This window comes from Kogia breviceps, chromosome 15 (genome assembly GCF_026419965.1).
Source record: "Kogia breviceps isolate mKogBre1 chromosome 15, mKogBre1 haplotype 1, whole genome shotgun sequence".
Classification (NCBI taxonomy): domain Eukaryota; kingdom Metazoa; phylum Chordata; class Mammalia; order Artiodactyla; family Physeteridae; genus Kogia; species Kogia breviceps.
In genome coordinates, this window is record NC_081324.1 from 88,481,431 (window position 1) to 88,495,044 (window position 13,614).

General features: G+C 48.5%; 1 protein-coding gene across 5 annotated transcripts in view; it reads left to right on the forward strand.

Moving 5' to 3' along the window:
* Positions 1 to 11,357: 11,357 nt before the first annotated feature.
* ADGRD1 (adhesion G protein-coupled receptor D1) overlaps positions 11,358 to 13,614 on the forward strand; it is a 142,712-nt gene continuing 140,455 nt past the window's right edge. For 2 of the 5 annotated variants that reach the window (XR_010837029.1, XM_067015782.1), the window contains exons 1-2: positions 12,299 to 12,942; positions 13,028 to 13,064. Coding sequence is in view for 4 of the 5 variants with exons in the window: in XM_067015782.1 (XP_066871883.1) it covers positions 12,877 to 12,942; positions 13,028 to 13,064 (103 nt within the window). In the remaining variant the exon portion in view is untranslated. Of the gene's footprint in view, positions 11,443 to 12,055; positions 12,943 to 13,027; positions 13,065 to 13,614 lie in introns of those variants that run through there. The other 3 variants (XM_067015783.1, XM_059040042.2, XM_059040041.2) reach the window with 3 other exon arrangements.

Consider the following 13,614-nt stretch of genomic DNA (forward strand, 5'->3'; position numbering starts at 1 on the left):
TCCTTTTTAGAAAAACTGAGAAGTACTCTTTTATGGATATTCTTTTATGGGTATGGTTTGTCGATCTATTCACTGGTTGAAGAACATTTGGGTTGCTTCTAGTCTTTGGAGATTATGAATAAAGCTGCTAGGAACATCTGCATCCAGGCTTTTGTGTGAACATGTTTCATTTCTGTTCAGTGCACACCTAGTAGTGGGATTGTTGGGTCATCTGATGGGGATATGTTCAGGTTTATACAGAACTGCAGACTTGTATTTCAAATGGCTGGACCATTCTCAGCAGTAATGTCTGAGAGTTCCAGCTGATTTATCTCCTCACCGGCACTTGGTCTTACGGTTTCTTCTCAATCTAAGGTGGGTGTAATCCTTGTGGTTTTTTTTTTTTTTTTTTTTTTTTTGCGGTATGCGGGCCTCTCACTGTTGTGGCCTCTCCCGTTGCGGAGCACAGGCTCCGGACGCACAGGCTCAGCGGCCATGGCTCACGGGCTTAGTTGCTCCGCGGCATGTGGGATCTTCCCGGACCAGGGCACGAACCCGTGTCTCCTGCATCGGCAGGCGGACTCTCAACCACTGCGCCACCAGGGAAGCCCAATCCTTGTGGTTTTAATGTGCCTTGGCCTCAATGGCTAGAGCTGTTGAACATCTTTACATGTGCTAATTTTCCATCAATCTATCTTCTTTGGTGAAGTGTCTCCTCAAGATCCTTATCCATTTTGTACTGAGTTGTTTGTTTTGAGATTTGAGAGTCTTATCAAGATACGCATTTTGCAGATATTTTCTTCCAGTCTTTTGTCTTAATTTTCTAACCACTGTCTTTCCAAGAGCTTAGGTTTAAAATTTTGTTTAATTGGATGAAGTCCAATTTCTCACTTTTTCTTTCATGGTTTGTACTTTTTGTGTCTTTTCTTATAAGTCTTTGCCTTACTCAAGGTCACAAGTATTCGCCCCCACCATGTTTTCTTCCAGAAGTTTTATAGTTTTAGATTTTATGTTTAGAACTATGATTCAATTTGAGTTAATTTTTGCTGTGTGGTGAGGTATGGGTTGAGAGTCCTTTTTTTTAGCTTGTGAGTGTCCAATAGTTCCAGCCCCATATATTGAAAACCCTTACCCTTTCTCCATTGTGCTCCCTTTGTTGAAAATCAATTAACAATATAGGTTGCTTACTTCTGCCTTCTCTTTTTTATTTCATCCACATAAATGTATAACATTTTGCTAATACCACACTGTATTGATGACTGCAGCTTTATAGTAAGTCTTTTTTTTTTTTTTTTTGCGTTACGCGGGCCTCTCACTGCTGTGGCCTCTCCCGTTCAGGAGCACAGGCTCCAGATGCACAGGCTCAGCGGCCACGGCTCACTGGCCCAGCCGCTCCGCGGCACATGGGATCCTCCCAGACCGGGGCACGAACCCGCGTCCCCTGCATCGGCAGGCGGACTCCCAACCACTGCGCCACCAGGGAAGCCCTATAGTAAGTCTTGAAACCAGGTATTAAAGTTCTCCAACTTTGTACATATTTTCCAAAGTAGTTTTGGCTATTCCAGTTTCATAACACATTCATTTTAGAATCAGCATGTTGATTTCTACCAAAAAACCCTGGTGGGATTTTGATTGGGGTTGTAGAATTGAGATTTGAGTGGGATTATCTGGGGGAGAATGGACATTTTAACAGCATTCAATTATCTACTCCATTTATTTAGGTGCTCTTTGTACATAGTTAGATTTATCCCTATTTCATTTGGGGGCACTATTATAAATGACGTTTATATTTTAATTTCTAATTATACATTGCTAGCATATGAAAATACAGTAAATTTTTTATGTTGACCTTGTTTTATGTGACTGTGATAAACTCACTTGATAGTTGTGGTAATTTATGTACTATAAAGTTCATCCATTTAAAGTGTATAATATTTTTAGTGTATTGACAGAGTCATGTAAGCATCACCATAATCTAATTTTAGAACATTTTAATCACCTCAAATCCAGATACCTTTCTTTCATTTGGATTTCTAGTCTAATTCTATTGATTAGAGAACATACCTTACATGATTTCGATATTTTATATTTGTTGAGGTTTTTTTTATGATCAACCTTGGTTAATGTTTTATGTGCACTTGAATATGATCTATTTTGGTTAATCTTTTATGTGCACTTAAAAGGATATCATTTCTCAGTTGTCGAGTGGAGTGTTTTATAAATGTCGTTATATATGTCAGCAACGTACCTTGCTAGCGTTGGGCAGCTCCGTATCCTTAGTGATTTTCTGCCTACTTATTTTATTGATTGCTGAGGGAGGAGTCTCTAGATAGAACTGTAGGTTTGCCTATTTCTCCTTTCACTTATACTAGTTTTTGCATCATGTACTTTGTGGTTCTTTTGTCCGTTGCACACGTTTAGGACTGTTACGTGTTGTTGCTGAATTCATCCCTTTGTAATGTAATGACTCTCTTTATCCCTGATAATATCTCCTCTTCTGAAATCTGATTTGTCTGATAACATAGCCACTTCAGTGTTCTTTTGTTTAGTGTTTGCAAGATATACCTCTTCTGTCTACTTTAATTTTTAACCTTGCTGTGTATTTATATTTTAAAAATGTTTCTTGTAGACAGTATATGATTTGGTCTTTCTATTTTATCCAGTCTGGGAATCTCTGTCTTCTATTTGATGTGTTCAGATCATCTAGATTCAATGCAATGACTGAGTAAAATCTATTCTCCTTGCTAGTTATTTTCTTTACTTTTTTTTTTTTTGCCGGTTAATTTCTATTTGTTCCATTGGTCCTTCCTTCTCCCCTTAGCCCTTGTTTTTTTTTTTTTTTTTTTTTTTTTTTTTTTTTTTTTTTGCGGTATGCGGGCCTCTCACTGTTGTGGCCTCTCCCGTTGCGGAGCACAGGCTCCGGACGCACAGGCTCAGCGGCCATGGCTCACGGGCTTAGTTGCTTCGCGGCATGTGGGATCTTCCCGGACCAGGGCACGAACCCGTGTCTCCTGCATCGGCAGGCGGACTCTCAACCACTGCGCCACCAGGGAAGCCCTAGCCCTTGTTTTTGGTCTGCTTTTGGATTAATTCAGAATTTGCTATGATTCCATTTTATGTATTTTTATTAGCTTATTATTTATACCTCTATAACATTTTTTTCCAGTGGCTGTCCTAAGGTTTACTATACTTTTTTCCAGTGGTTATCTTAAGATGCCTTTCTTTAATAGGTCACATGCTGCCTTCCAATCATATTACACCACTGCGTGTAGTGCAGACCCCTCACAGCTGTGTACTCCCACTTTTTCCCTCCCTTCTTCTGTGATATTTTTCATACATTATACTTTTACATATGCTATCAACCTACAGCATATTCTGCTCTTTTTCTGGACAATTTAGTTTTTATAGCAATTCAAACTAAGAAAAAAATGTCTTTCCTATTTATCTCAATTGTAGCCATTTCTGGATAGATTCATTTCCTTGTGTAGATCCACGTTTCTGTCTAGTGGCATATTATTCTTTTACATTTCTAGCCGCGCTTGTCTGCTGGCAATGAAACCTTCCAATCTGTGTTTGTCTGAAAAAGTGTTTCTTCCTCTTTCATTTTTAAAACTGAAGTATAGCTGACTTACAATATCATTAGTTTCAGGTGTACGACATGGTGATTTGATATTTTTATAGAATATACTCCATATAAGGATATTTAAAAATACTGGCTATATTGACTGTGCTGTACATTACATCCTTGTATCTTATTTATTTTATACATAGTAGTTTATACCTCTTGATCCCCTTCCTCCACTGCCGTCCCCACTTGTAATCACTAGTTTGTTTTCTGTATTTATGAGTCTGTTTCGGTTTTGTTATATTTGCTCATTTGTTTTATTTTTTAGATTCTACATATAAGTAAAAAAATACAGTATTTGTCTTTTTCTGTCTGACTTATTTCACTGAGCACAATACCCTCTAGGTCCATCCAACTCACTTTTTTTTTTTTTTTTTTTGCGGGCCTCTCACTGCTGTGGCCTCTCCCATTGCGGAGCACAGGCTCCGGACGCGCAGGCTCAGCGGCCACGGCTCACGGGCCCAGCCGTTCAGCGGCACGTGGGATCTTCCCGGACCGGGGCACGAACCCGTGTGTCCTGCATCAGCAGGCGGACTCTCAACCACTGCGCCACCAGGGAAGCCCCAACTCACTTTTTTAAAGTGCAAAATTCAGTGGTTTTTAGTGTATTCGCAAGGTTGTGCAACCCCCTGCTGTCTAACTTCAGGACATTTTCATCGTCCCCCGCCCAAAGAAACTCTATACCCAGGACCAGTCTCTCCTCACTCCCCTATTCTCAGCCTTTTCTTTCATTTTGAAAAATACCATTACTAGATATAGAGTTCTGGGTTGCAGGATCCGCTTCCCCCACCCAAATGCCAGATATTTCACTACATTGTCTTTTGACTTCCATAGTTTCTGATAAGAAGTGTACCATAGGGCTTCCCTAGTGGCGCAGTGGTTGAGAGTCCGCCTGCTGATGCAGGACACACGGGTTCGTGCCCCGGTTCGGGAAGATCCCACGTGCCGCGGAGCGGCTGGGCCCGTGAGCCGTGGCCGCTGGGCCCGCGCGTCCGGAGCCTGTGCTCCGCAACGGGAGAGGCCACACCAGTGTGAGGCCCGCGTACCGCAAAAAAAAAAGTGTACCATAATTCTTGTCTTTGCTCCTCTGTATGTAATGCATATTTTCCTCTTGCTGCCTTTGTGATTTCTCTTTTGATGTCACGTGTCTGGGGGTGTGCAGTGTGTTTATGTGGTGTGTGAGGTGTGTGTGTGTGTGTGTGGTGTGTTTGTGTGCGCATGTGTGCTGTGTATGCACGTGTGTATGGTGTGATGTGTATGCATATGTTTGTGGTGTGTGTGTATGTGTGTGTGTACACTTGTGTGGTGTGTTTGGGATTTATCTTTCTTGGGATTGTCTGAGCTTATTGGGTCTGTGGTTGAATGTGTTCCCTTATTTTCAAATATTCTTGGCCGTTAGCTCTTCAAACATGTTTTTCTGCCTCATTTTCTCACTTCTACTTCTGGAATTTCCACTGTACATGTGTTAGAATATACACATATCAGAATATTGGGACACTGCTCCTTCATGCTCTGGTTTTTAAAAAAAGTTTCTTTTTTTCACTTTGTGCTTCATCTTGGATAATTTTCATCGACCTATCACAGGGTTCACTGATTTCTTCCCTGCCTGTATTGAGTCTACTGATGAGCTCATGGCAGGAGTGTTTGGTGTGTTATATGTTTTCCTTTTAGCGGCAGCATTTCCATTTGACTCCTTCATATAATTTCCATCTTTCTGCAGAACTTGCCCTTTGTCCATATATGCTGTCACACTTTCCCATTAAAGCATTTAACATATTAGTCAGGGTTATTATTTGTAACTTTCTGACATAGTTTTGATTGTTTTGTCTCTAGACAGTGTGTTGGTTTTTCTTGCTACTTTTGTGTGTCATACTTTTAGAATAAATGCTGGGCATCAGGTGTAAAACAGTGGAGACTGAGGTCAACAGTATTCATGCCAGGAAAGGGGTACAGCTCTTTTCTGCTAGGCCATTAGTGTGTGTGTGTGCGTGCACTAGTGCACACGTGTGCTTGTGCATGTGTAGAAAGGCACGTATGTGCAAGTATGCATGCATAAACATGTATTTAATGCATGAGTATGCACTATGTGCCTATGCATGTTGTATGTGAGCACGTTTGTGTGTGTGAACGCACACATCTGCATGCATATGTCTGCAATGCCTGTGTAAATGCATACGTGTGTATATGCACGAACACGTGTGTGCACGTGTACACCTTGTGTGTGCACGGGTACGTGTATGCCTTGTGTGTGCACGGGTGAGCACATGCTTGCTTGTGTCTGTGCATGTGTGTGAATGCACGTGCATGCATGTATATGTATGTGTGCGCATGTGTGCAATACACGTGTGTATACGTGTATGTATGTGTATATGCAAGTGTGGGTATGCCTGTGTGCATGTATACATATACATGTTAAGTCAGGCTGGTCGGGAGTAGAGCTGGCTTGGGCTCTGTCGCCATGGTTACCGTCAGTGCTGCACTGGCTTCAGACGCCTCCGGCATAGCCTCGCACTTGGGGTGGGGTTGCTTCCGCAGAGGGAGCTCGTCAGTGTCCTCGCCCCACTTCCAGTTCCAGGCCTTTCTCGTCAGCCAGCACGTCTCCCCATGCTCTCGCCCTCCCATGACCAGGGTGCCGAGTCCTGCCAGCCTGGAAGTGGGACGGTGGGAATTCTGTTTCCCTGGTCAGCCTCAGCCTCGGGTGGCCTGAGTTCCTGCATCTCGGGTGGGCGTCCCCAGTGGCTCCGCCCCTCTCCCAGTACAAAGGGACCTCTCCGCCGCTCTCTGGGGACAGAGGGTGGTGTCTCCCCTTCCTCCAGCTGCACAGGTGCTTCCCAGCGCTCCGGGGTGCAGTGTTGGCTGTCCTCCTACAGCAACTTCAGGACGTGGGTGCCTGGGCGAGAAGGTCCAGGAGGGCGTCGTGCCTTCGCGGTGGTGGCCACCCACTCCTCTGGTGAGCCCTGTTGGGGGGTTGCCTCCAGGCTCCTACCTGCCACCCTCTTCCGCTGAGCGCCTGCTGGGGTCGTGGAGAAGGGCCTGGGATGGGTTGTGAACTCCCTTGCGTCCGCAGTGGCCGAGGGCTGTGTGCGCTCACCCAGCCCACACTGGCCTTTCCAAATTCATTGCAGTTCTTTGGCTGGATTCTCCTTACTGGCTTGGGCCCCATTTCCCATGCCCTGCCTCGTGTGAGTCAACGCTCACGCCCTCCTCTCCTTAGAGGGTCTGCCTTTCCAGACCACGTTTCAGGCTGGGTAGTTTCCCTGACCTCTGTTTGCTAATGGACTCAAGAAAAGTCACGATTTTGTAGATTTGGAGGCTGCTCTTGTTGTGAAGGGGGTAATGCTCTTTCCAGCTTTCCATGTCCTCCGAGAAAAAGCTTGGGTTTCCAGTCCCATGGCTGCAGGAGAGCTGCTCCATCTCTTCTTATTGCTTCTATGCTCCGGCCAGATAGAAGGTCAAGGTCAGCAGGCTTCAGGAAAAGCGGAGATCAAAAGCGTTTTCTCGGAAGCCTGTGCCGCAGACCTCTGCCTCTGCCTCGCTGTGTGTAGTCCCCTGGCCATCCCGCTGGAAGGGAAGCGACCGTTTTTAACAGAGATGACGGGCACCCAGGTACACGTGGGATATACTGCCTGGCGAGAAGTGAGAGGCTGGATGTGGCGTGGGGCAGGGAGTGAGAGCCACGTCTGCCAGGCACTGTCTTCTTAAAACCTTCCTCCGCAGCCCAACAACTTCTCAAGCTTTTACCCCTCACCTCCTCTTTGGAGATGGGATGAAAGCTCTGGGCTCTCTCCCCGCAGAAGTTCACGTGCGCGCATTCAAAAGAGTTGCGCATGCGACTTCAGGGCATTCTGTGACTCCATGAAGCGGTGCGTGAATGTCGGGACCCATGGAACCGTCACCCCCAATGGTCGGTCTTATCCTGGGTTCTCCAGAAGCAGAGTCTGGGGTTGACACGTGTGCATCGTTTTCTTGGGAGCCGATTCTAGGGGCAACGGTGTTTACGGGGTGGGGGTAGAACAGGCAGGTGGGAGAGTCAGTTCAAGGAGCTGTTACTTAGCTGCCACTCCTGGAGAGGAAGAGAAGGAGGGGGTGTTGGTCCACTGCGTCCTGAGCCTCACCGGTCAGGGCTGCTCCCTGTCAGCAAGGCCCCTGCTTCTGGGTGCTGATGCACGCGGCGGCATGGGCCCCCCAGGCATCCCACCTGCCGCCGAGTGGGGGAGGCCCCGGGCAGAGACACACTGTGTGGAGAGAAGTGCGGAGGCTGGTGTGGGGCTGAGCACCCCAGCACGTCTGGAATGAGCAGTGAGGCTGCCCGACGCCGGGCAGTGGTGAGGGGAGGGTCTGGTACACAGGCCAGCCAAGCGCCGCCTCTCTCTGCCTTCTCCCCCTCCTCCTGCCCTGCGGCCTCCTGTGCCTGCACAGTCACTGAATGACAGACGACTGCAGCTTCTCAAATGCATCGCATTCACCAGACCTCCGGTGGCAAGGGACAGAAACGAAGCTCAGACTTACTCCGGGGAAACAGGAATTGATGGGTGCCTCCCCGCGAAAACCGCCTCTGTATCCCAGGTCCAGGAGCTCAGCAGACACCATCGAATCTCTTAGCTCAGTCTGTCTGCTCTTTCTACTCTTTGTAGAGGCAAAGTGGGCATGTGAGCGGCCTAAAGTTAAGACCCTTGGGGGTCAGCAGCGCCATTGGGGGAAGGGAGCCTCCTGTCTTCCGGGGCCGGTATATTAGCCCCTGGAAGACGCTGATTAGAGCCGAGGAGGACGCATGACCCCTCTGGTCAATTGTAGGCCCGGGGCGCGCCGAGGTGCTACGGGGTCCCGCCCACCCCGTGACCATCTGCCCACCGGACGGAAGCACGTGGCTGCTGTAGGAGGCACCCTGCAGAGGAAAACGCCCACACTTGTGTCCACAGCAGGGGCAAGCGCGGGGGGTGGGGGGGCGGGCAGGGGGCTGGGTCGATGGTTTGTTGAGGGATGTGTGGCATCTGGGGAGGTGTAGCTGGGGGAGATGAGAACCGGGCGCTAAGAACTCAGCCTCCTCGCAGCCTGGCCGGCGCTCCGAGCACCGGGGCGGCTCTACCACGCTCTTCCTGAGGTCCGGGCTGTCCTGCTCGGCCGGAGGACACGTACGCAGTTGCGGGTGAATAATCCACTTATGCCCCCGTCTTCAGCTGGCGTCACACTTTGCTTCATCCCTGTAAAACTTTATTGAATAGAGCCCAGTTGGAATTTAAGCTTCCTTTGTTTTCTGTTTTTCAGCTTTATCACGGTATAATTGACAAATTTGTAATATATTTAAGGAGTACAACGTGATGATTTGATATACATATATATACGCTGTGAAAGGATTCCCACAGCAGAGCTAATGAACGCATCCGTCACCTCTCACCTCACATATTTATCTTTTTTTTTTTTTTTTTGGTGAGAACACAAATTCTACTCTGTTGAAATTGCAAATTTCAGTTACACGGTACAGCATTACCCACTGCAGTCACTATGTTATACATAGATCCTCGGACCTGTTCATCTTTTCACTTCATTTTATTTATTCATTCATTCATTCATTCATTCATTCATTCATTTATTTTTCCGGTACGCAGACCTCTCACTGCTGTGGCCTCTCCCGTTGCGGAGCACAGGCTCCGGACGCGCAGGCTCAGCGGCCACGGCTCACGGGCCCAGCCGCTCCGCGGCACGTGGGATCCTCCCAGACCGGGGCACGAACCCGCGTCCCCTGCATCGGCAGGCGGACTCTCAACCACTGTGCCACCAGGGAATCCCTATTTTTTGTTTTTTAAAAAAGATTTATTTTTATTTATTTGTTTAGGCTAAGCTGGGTCTTAGTTGCAGCACGTGGGATCTTCATCACAGCATGCATGTGGGATCTAGTTCCCCGACCAGGGATCGAACCCAGGCCCCCTGCCTTGGGAGTGTGGAGTCTTCCCCACTGGACCACCAGGGAAATCCCTTCATCTTTTTTTGTTTTTTAAAATTTATTTATTTGGTTGCCCTGGGTCTTAGTTGCAGCAGGCGGGCTCCTTAGTTGTGGCATGCGAAATCTTAGTTGTGGCATGCATGTGGGATTTAGTTCCCTGACCAGGGATTGGACCTAGGCCTCCTACATTGGGAGCATGGAGTCTTATCCACTGTACCACCAGGGAAGTCCCCCCCTTCATCTTTTGAAAAAAAAAATTAATTATGGTTGATTTATAATGTTGTATGAGTTTCTGCTGTACAGCAAAGTGAATCACTTATACATATACATATATCCACTCTTTTTAGATTCTTTTCCCATATAGGCCGTTTCAGAGTATTGAGTAGGGTTCCCTGTGCTCTACAGTAGGTCCTTATTAGTGATCTATTTTATATAGAGTAGTGTGTATATGTCAATCCCAATCTCCCAATTTATCCCTCCCCCCTTCCCCCTTGGTAATCATGTTTATTTCTTACATCTGTGATTCTGTTTCAGTTTTGTAAGTAAGTTCATTTGTACCATTTTTTTTAAGATTCCACATATAAGTGATATCATATGATATTTGTCTTTCTCAGACCTATTCATCTTATAACTGAAAGTTTGTACCCTTTTATCAGCCTCTCCCCATTTCCCCCTCCCCCTCCCCCTGGCAACCACCATTCTACTCTCTGAGTACGAGAGTATTTTTATATTTTTTTAGATTCTGCATATAAGCAAGTTCATATATTTGTCTCTCTCTGTCTGACTTCACTCAGTATGACAATCTCTAGGTTGATGGTGATTTTTATGGTTAAAAAAGGAACAAACCAGCGTGGTTTGGTCTCGGTAATGGGGGAGGTCCATTTAATTAGCAATCTGTCTAATTCTTGGTAAATTAAGACCCGGACTAAGAAAAACCTGCGTCTGCTGTCCCTCCTCATGCATCTTTCTCTTTCCTCTGGAGGCAGGCAACAGGAGGGACCGAAAACTGGTGAGAAGCTGAGATAAAAGTTGTAAATTTCTTTCCCCTTAGGCGATCAGCCTAGGCGGCGGACAAAGGTGGCAATTACCACAGTGGAATTCACCAGTTTTTCAAGCGCTAAGAGATAGAGAAACGTGCCCATGAGTTTCTGGAGCCCTGCTGAAGCTGTGCGTCGGTGGTTCCGCCTATCAGATCATCTGGGAGGTTGTGGGCTGCAGGCACAAGTTAAAAGTAATCACTTCACGGTTTTGACATCACATTTCCTTCTTCCCCATGGAGCCTGGAGGTTATTTTTTTTTATTTATTTTTTTTTTCCTTTTTCTTTTTTGCGGTACGCAGGCCTCTCAGATTGCGGAGCACAGGCTCCGGACTGCGCAGGCTCCGGACTGCGCAGGCGCAGCGGGCACGGCTCACGGGCCCAGCCGCTCCGCGGCACGTGGGATCCTCCCGGACCGGGGCACGAACCCGCGTCCCCTGCATCGGCAGGCGGACTCCCAACCGCTGCGCCACCAGGGAAGCCCTGGAGGTTATTTTCTTATCCTCTTTAGGAAGTACTTGGACTCAGGGCTCTGTTCCCATTTAAAGTCAGGACAAAGGAGTTAATAATATTAGCTAACATTTAGTGGGTGTTATTTTCTACTTTATAATAATAATAATAATCACAGCTAACATTTATTGAGTGACATTTTTTCTTTGCAAAAAATAGCTAGCATTTATGGAGTGCTACGTATTTTCCAAGCGCTGCTTTGAGAGCCTTGTATGTATCTCATTTCTTGTTACAACTCTATGAAGCGGAAACTATTACCTCCATTTTACAGACGAGGGATATGAAGCAGAGAGGTTCAGTAACTTGCCTAAGAGCACACAGCCAGTAAGCATTGGAGATGGTACAGTGAGGTAAGTGTTATTTAAATCACACAGCACATTATAGCAGTGATTATAATCGCGCGTGCGTGTGTGTGTGTGTGTGTCTACATGTATGCAGTATAAAGTTTTGGTCTCTAGTAAAGTGAGCTGAGGCTGGCTAAGGGCCTGACGCTTTGCTAGCGCCTTGAGCAGCGGTCCCCAACCTTTTTGGCCCCAGGGACCGGTTTCGTGGAAGACAATTTTTCCACAGACCAGGGGAGGCGGGGTGGGGGGCTAGGGGTGAGGTGGAGAGGGTGGGGGGAATGTTCAGGCGGTCATGCAAGCGATGGGGGGCCGCATACGAAGCCTCGCTCACCTGCCGCTCCCCTCCTGCTGTGCGGCCTGCTTCCTAGCAGGCCACGGCCCAGGACGCCCAGGACCCGTCCACGGCCCGGGAGCTGGGGACCCGGGAGCTTGAGGACACTACCCTGGATGCTGTGGCGGGCTGTGGGGATTCGTGTGATCGCTCAGGGCACCTTGTAAATAGTTTCATTCGCCTCTGAAAGGGTTAAAGAGAAAACGTGGCCAGCATCACGTAGAGGGCACGAGGGTGCGGTGTATTTTCTTCTTCCGTCCCTAAATCACCTTCCTTCTCTCTCTGGGCAAACAAGCCTCGCTCTAAACAGAGCTTACGGTCTGTTGTACGTTTTGTATTTATTAATATTTATGCTGACTTTGAGGCCCTGGTGGAAGGTAGCTAACGTATGTGCGCACCCCGTGTCTGTCTGCTCTGCTTCCGAAGCTCAGATCCTGAAAGCAATTCCCAGTGGTTCTTAACAGACTGGTGTTAGGACCCAGGAAGGACACAGCAGCCGCGGGATATAAATAGAGAAGCAGAACAGAACAAAGTTTGAGGCGAGAGCCTTACATCCCTCGCTCTCTCCACCCCAAGCGCTGGGGACAGACAGACAGACGGGGTGTAAGCCTGAGTCACATCAGAAAGAGTCGGGCAGCAACGCAGCAGCCCAGGAGCCCGAGGGGGCTCCGGACACAATTCCTCCCGCTTCCAAGAAAGAGAGACACTTCCAGCTCCGAGCCTGGGTGGATACCACCGAGGACTCTTGAGAGTCCACGGTCAGCCCCTGAGCCTCGGCGCTGCAGTCACAGCCCTGGATTGCTTCTCGGCGCCGGGATCAGAAGCTGCCCTGCTCCTCCCCGCCTCCCAGTGCCCGCCTGACTGTTCCCCTGTGTTTACTGATCACCGAAGACCCTTGAGTCCGGAGACGAAGACAGAACACCCGTTAGCTCTCACGACCCTCTGCCTTAGCTCTCTGCAGTTCACAAACTCTAGTGAAACAGAAGGTTTTCTTCTTTCTGGAACCTGTGAAAATGTCCCTTTCCCAAGGGAGCGACAGTTAAAGGCGCCACTTTGTCACAGACCCTCGGGAATTCTGCTTGGATCACATTTTCACCTCCGCAAAAACCATGAGGAAGCTGCTGCCTCTCTGCTGCTGGCCTGCCTGGCTGCCCTTGTTTTACTGTGATTTTCAGGTAAGGCCCCGGGGTGGTGCTCACCGACAGCGGGGCTCGCCGGGAGGTTCCCCGCACGTCTTACAATGTGGTGTTTTGCGTGCAGGTGCGCGGAGCCGACACCAGGTCACGAGCCCATCCAGGTAAGTGAGGCAGCTTGCTTCCCTCCTGCGCTGCCCACTACCTGCTCTCCCTGCCCGGCCCGGGATTTGGAAGCGGCTCGCTTGTTTGTCTCCGAGGCTGTGGGCGAGAGGCCCTTCTTGGGCTCCTCTGGCCCCGCCAGCTGTCCCGGCACCTTGTCCCTTGGGTCACTCATCTTCCTCCGCGTCCATCTTGGGGAAACGGCTGTCTCCGCGCCCGGCTGCTTCTGGTCCGGGGGCATTCAGGAAATGGGGGTGTTACCGGTGAAGCATCTTCTGTCTTTTACTTGCATCGTGTGTCTCCAGCACAGGTTCACTCGAGCTGACTTGGAGCATCTCCCCCCTTCCCCGCGCCGCCCCGTTCTGTCCCCATATCCCCCCGATGGGAGCTTGAGTCCTGCTTTCCCTCCGAGGAAACCCCTCGCCCGGCTGGCTGGGTCCGCCTTTCCTGTGCCCTCCGGAGGCCCTCAGCCTGGAAGCGCCACCCTGAGGCCTTCCTCGGGGAGGAGAGCGGAGACACGAAAACTTCCCTTTTGCCCCTTCCCAGAGGGGC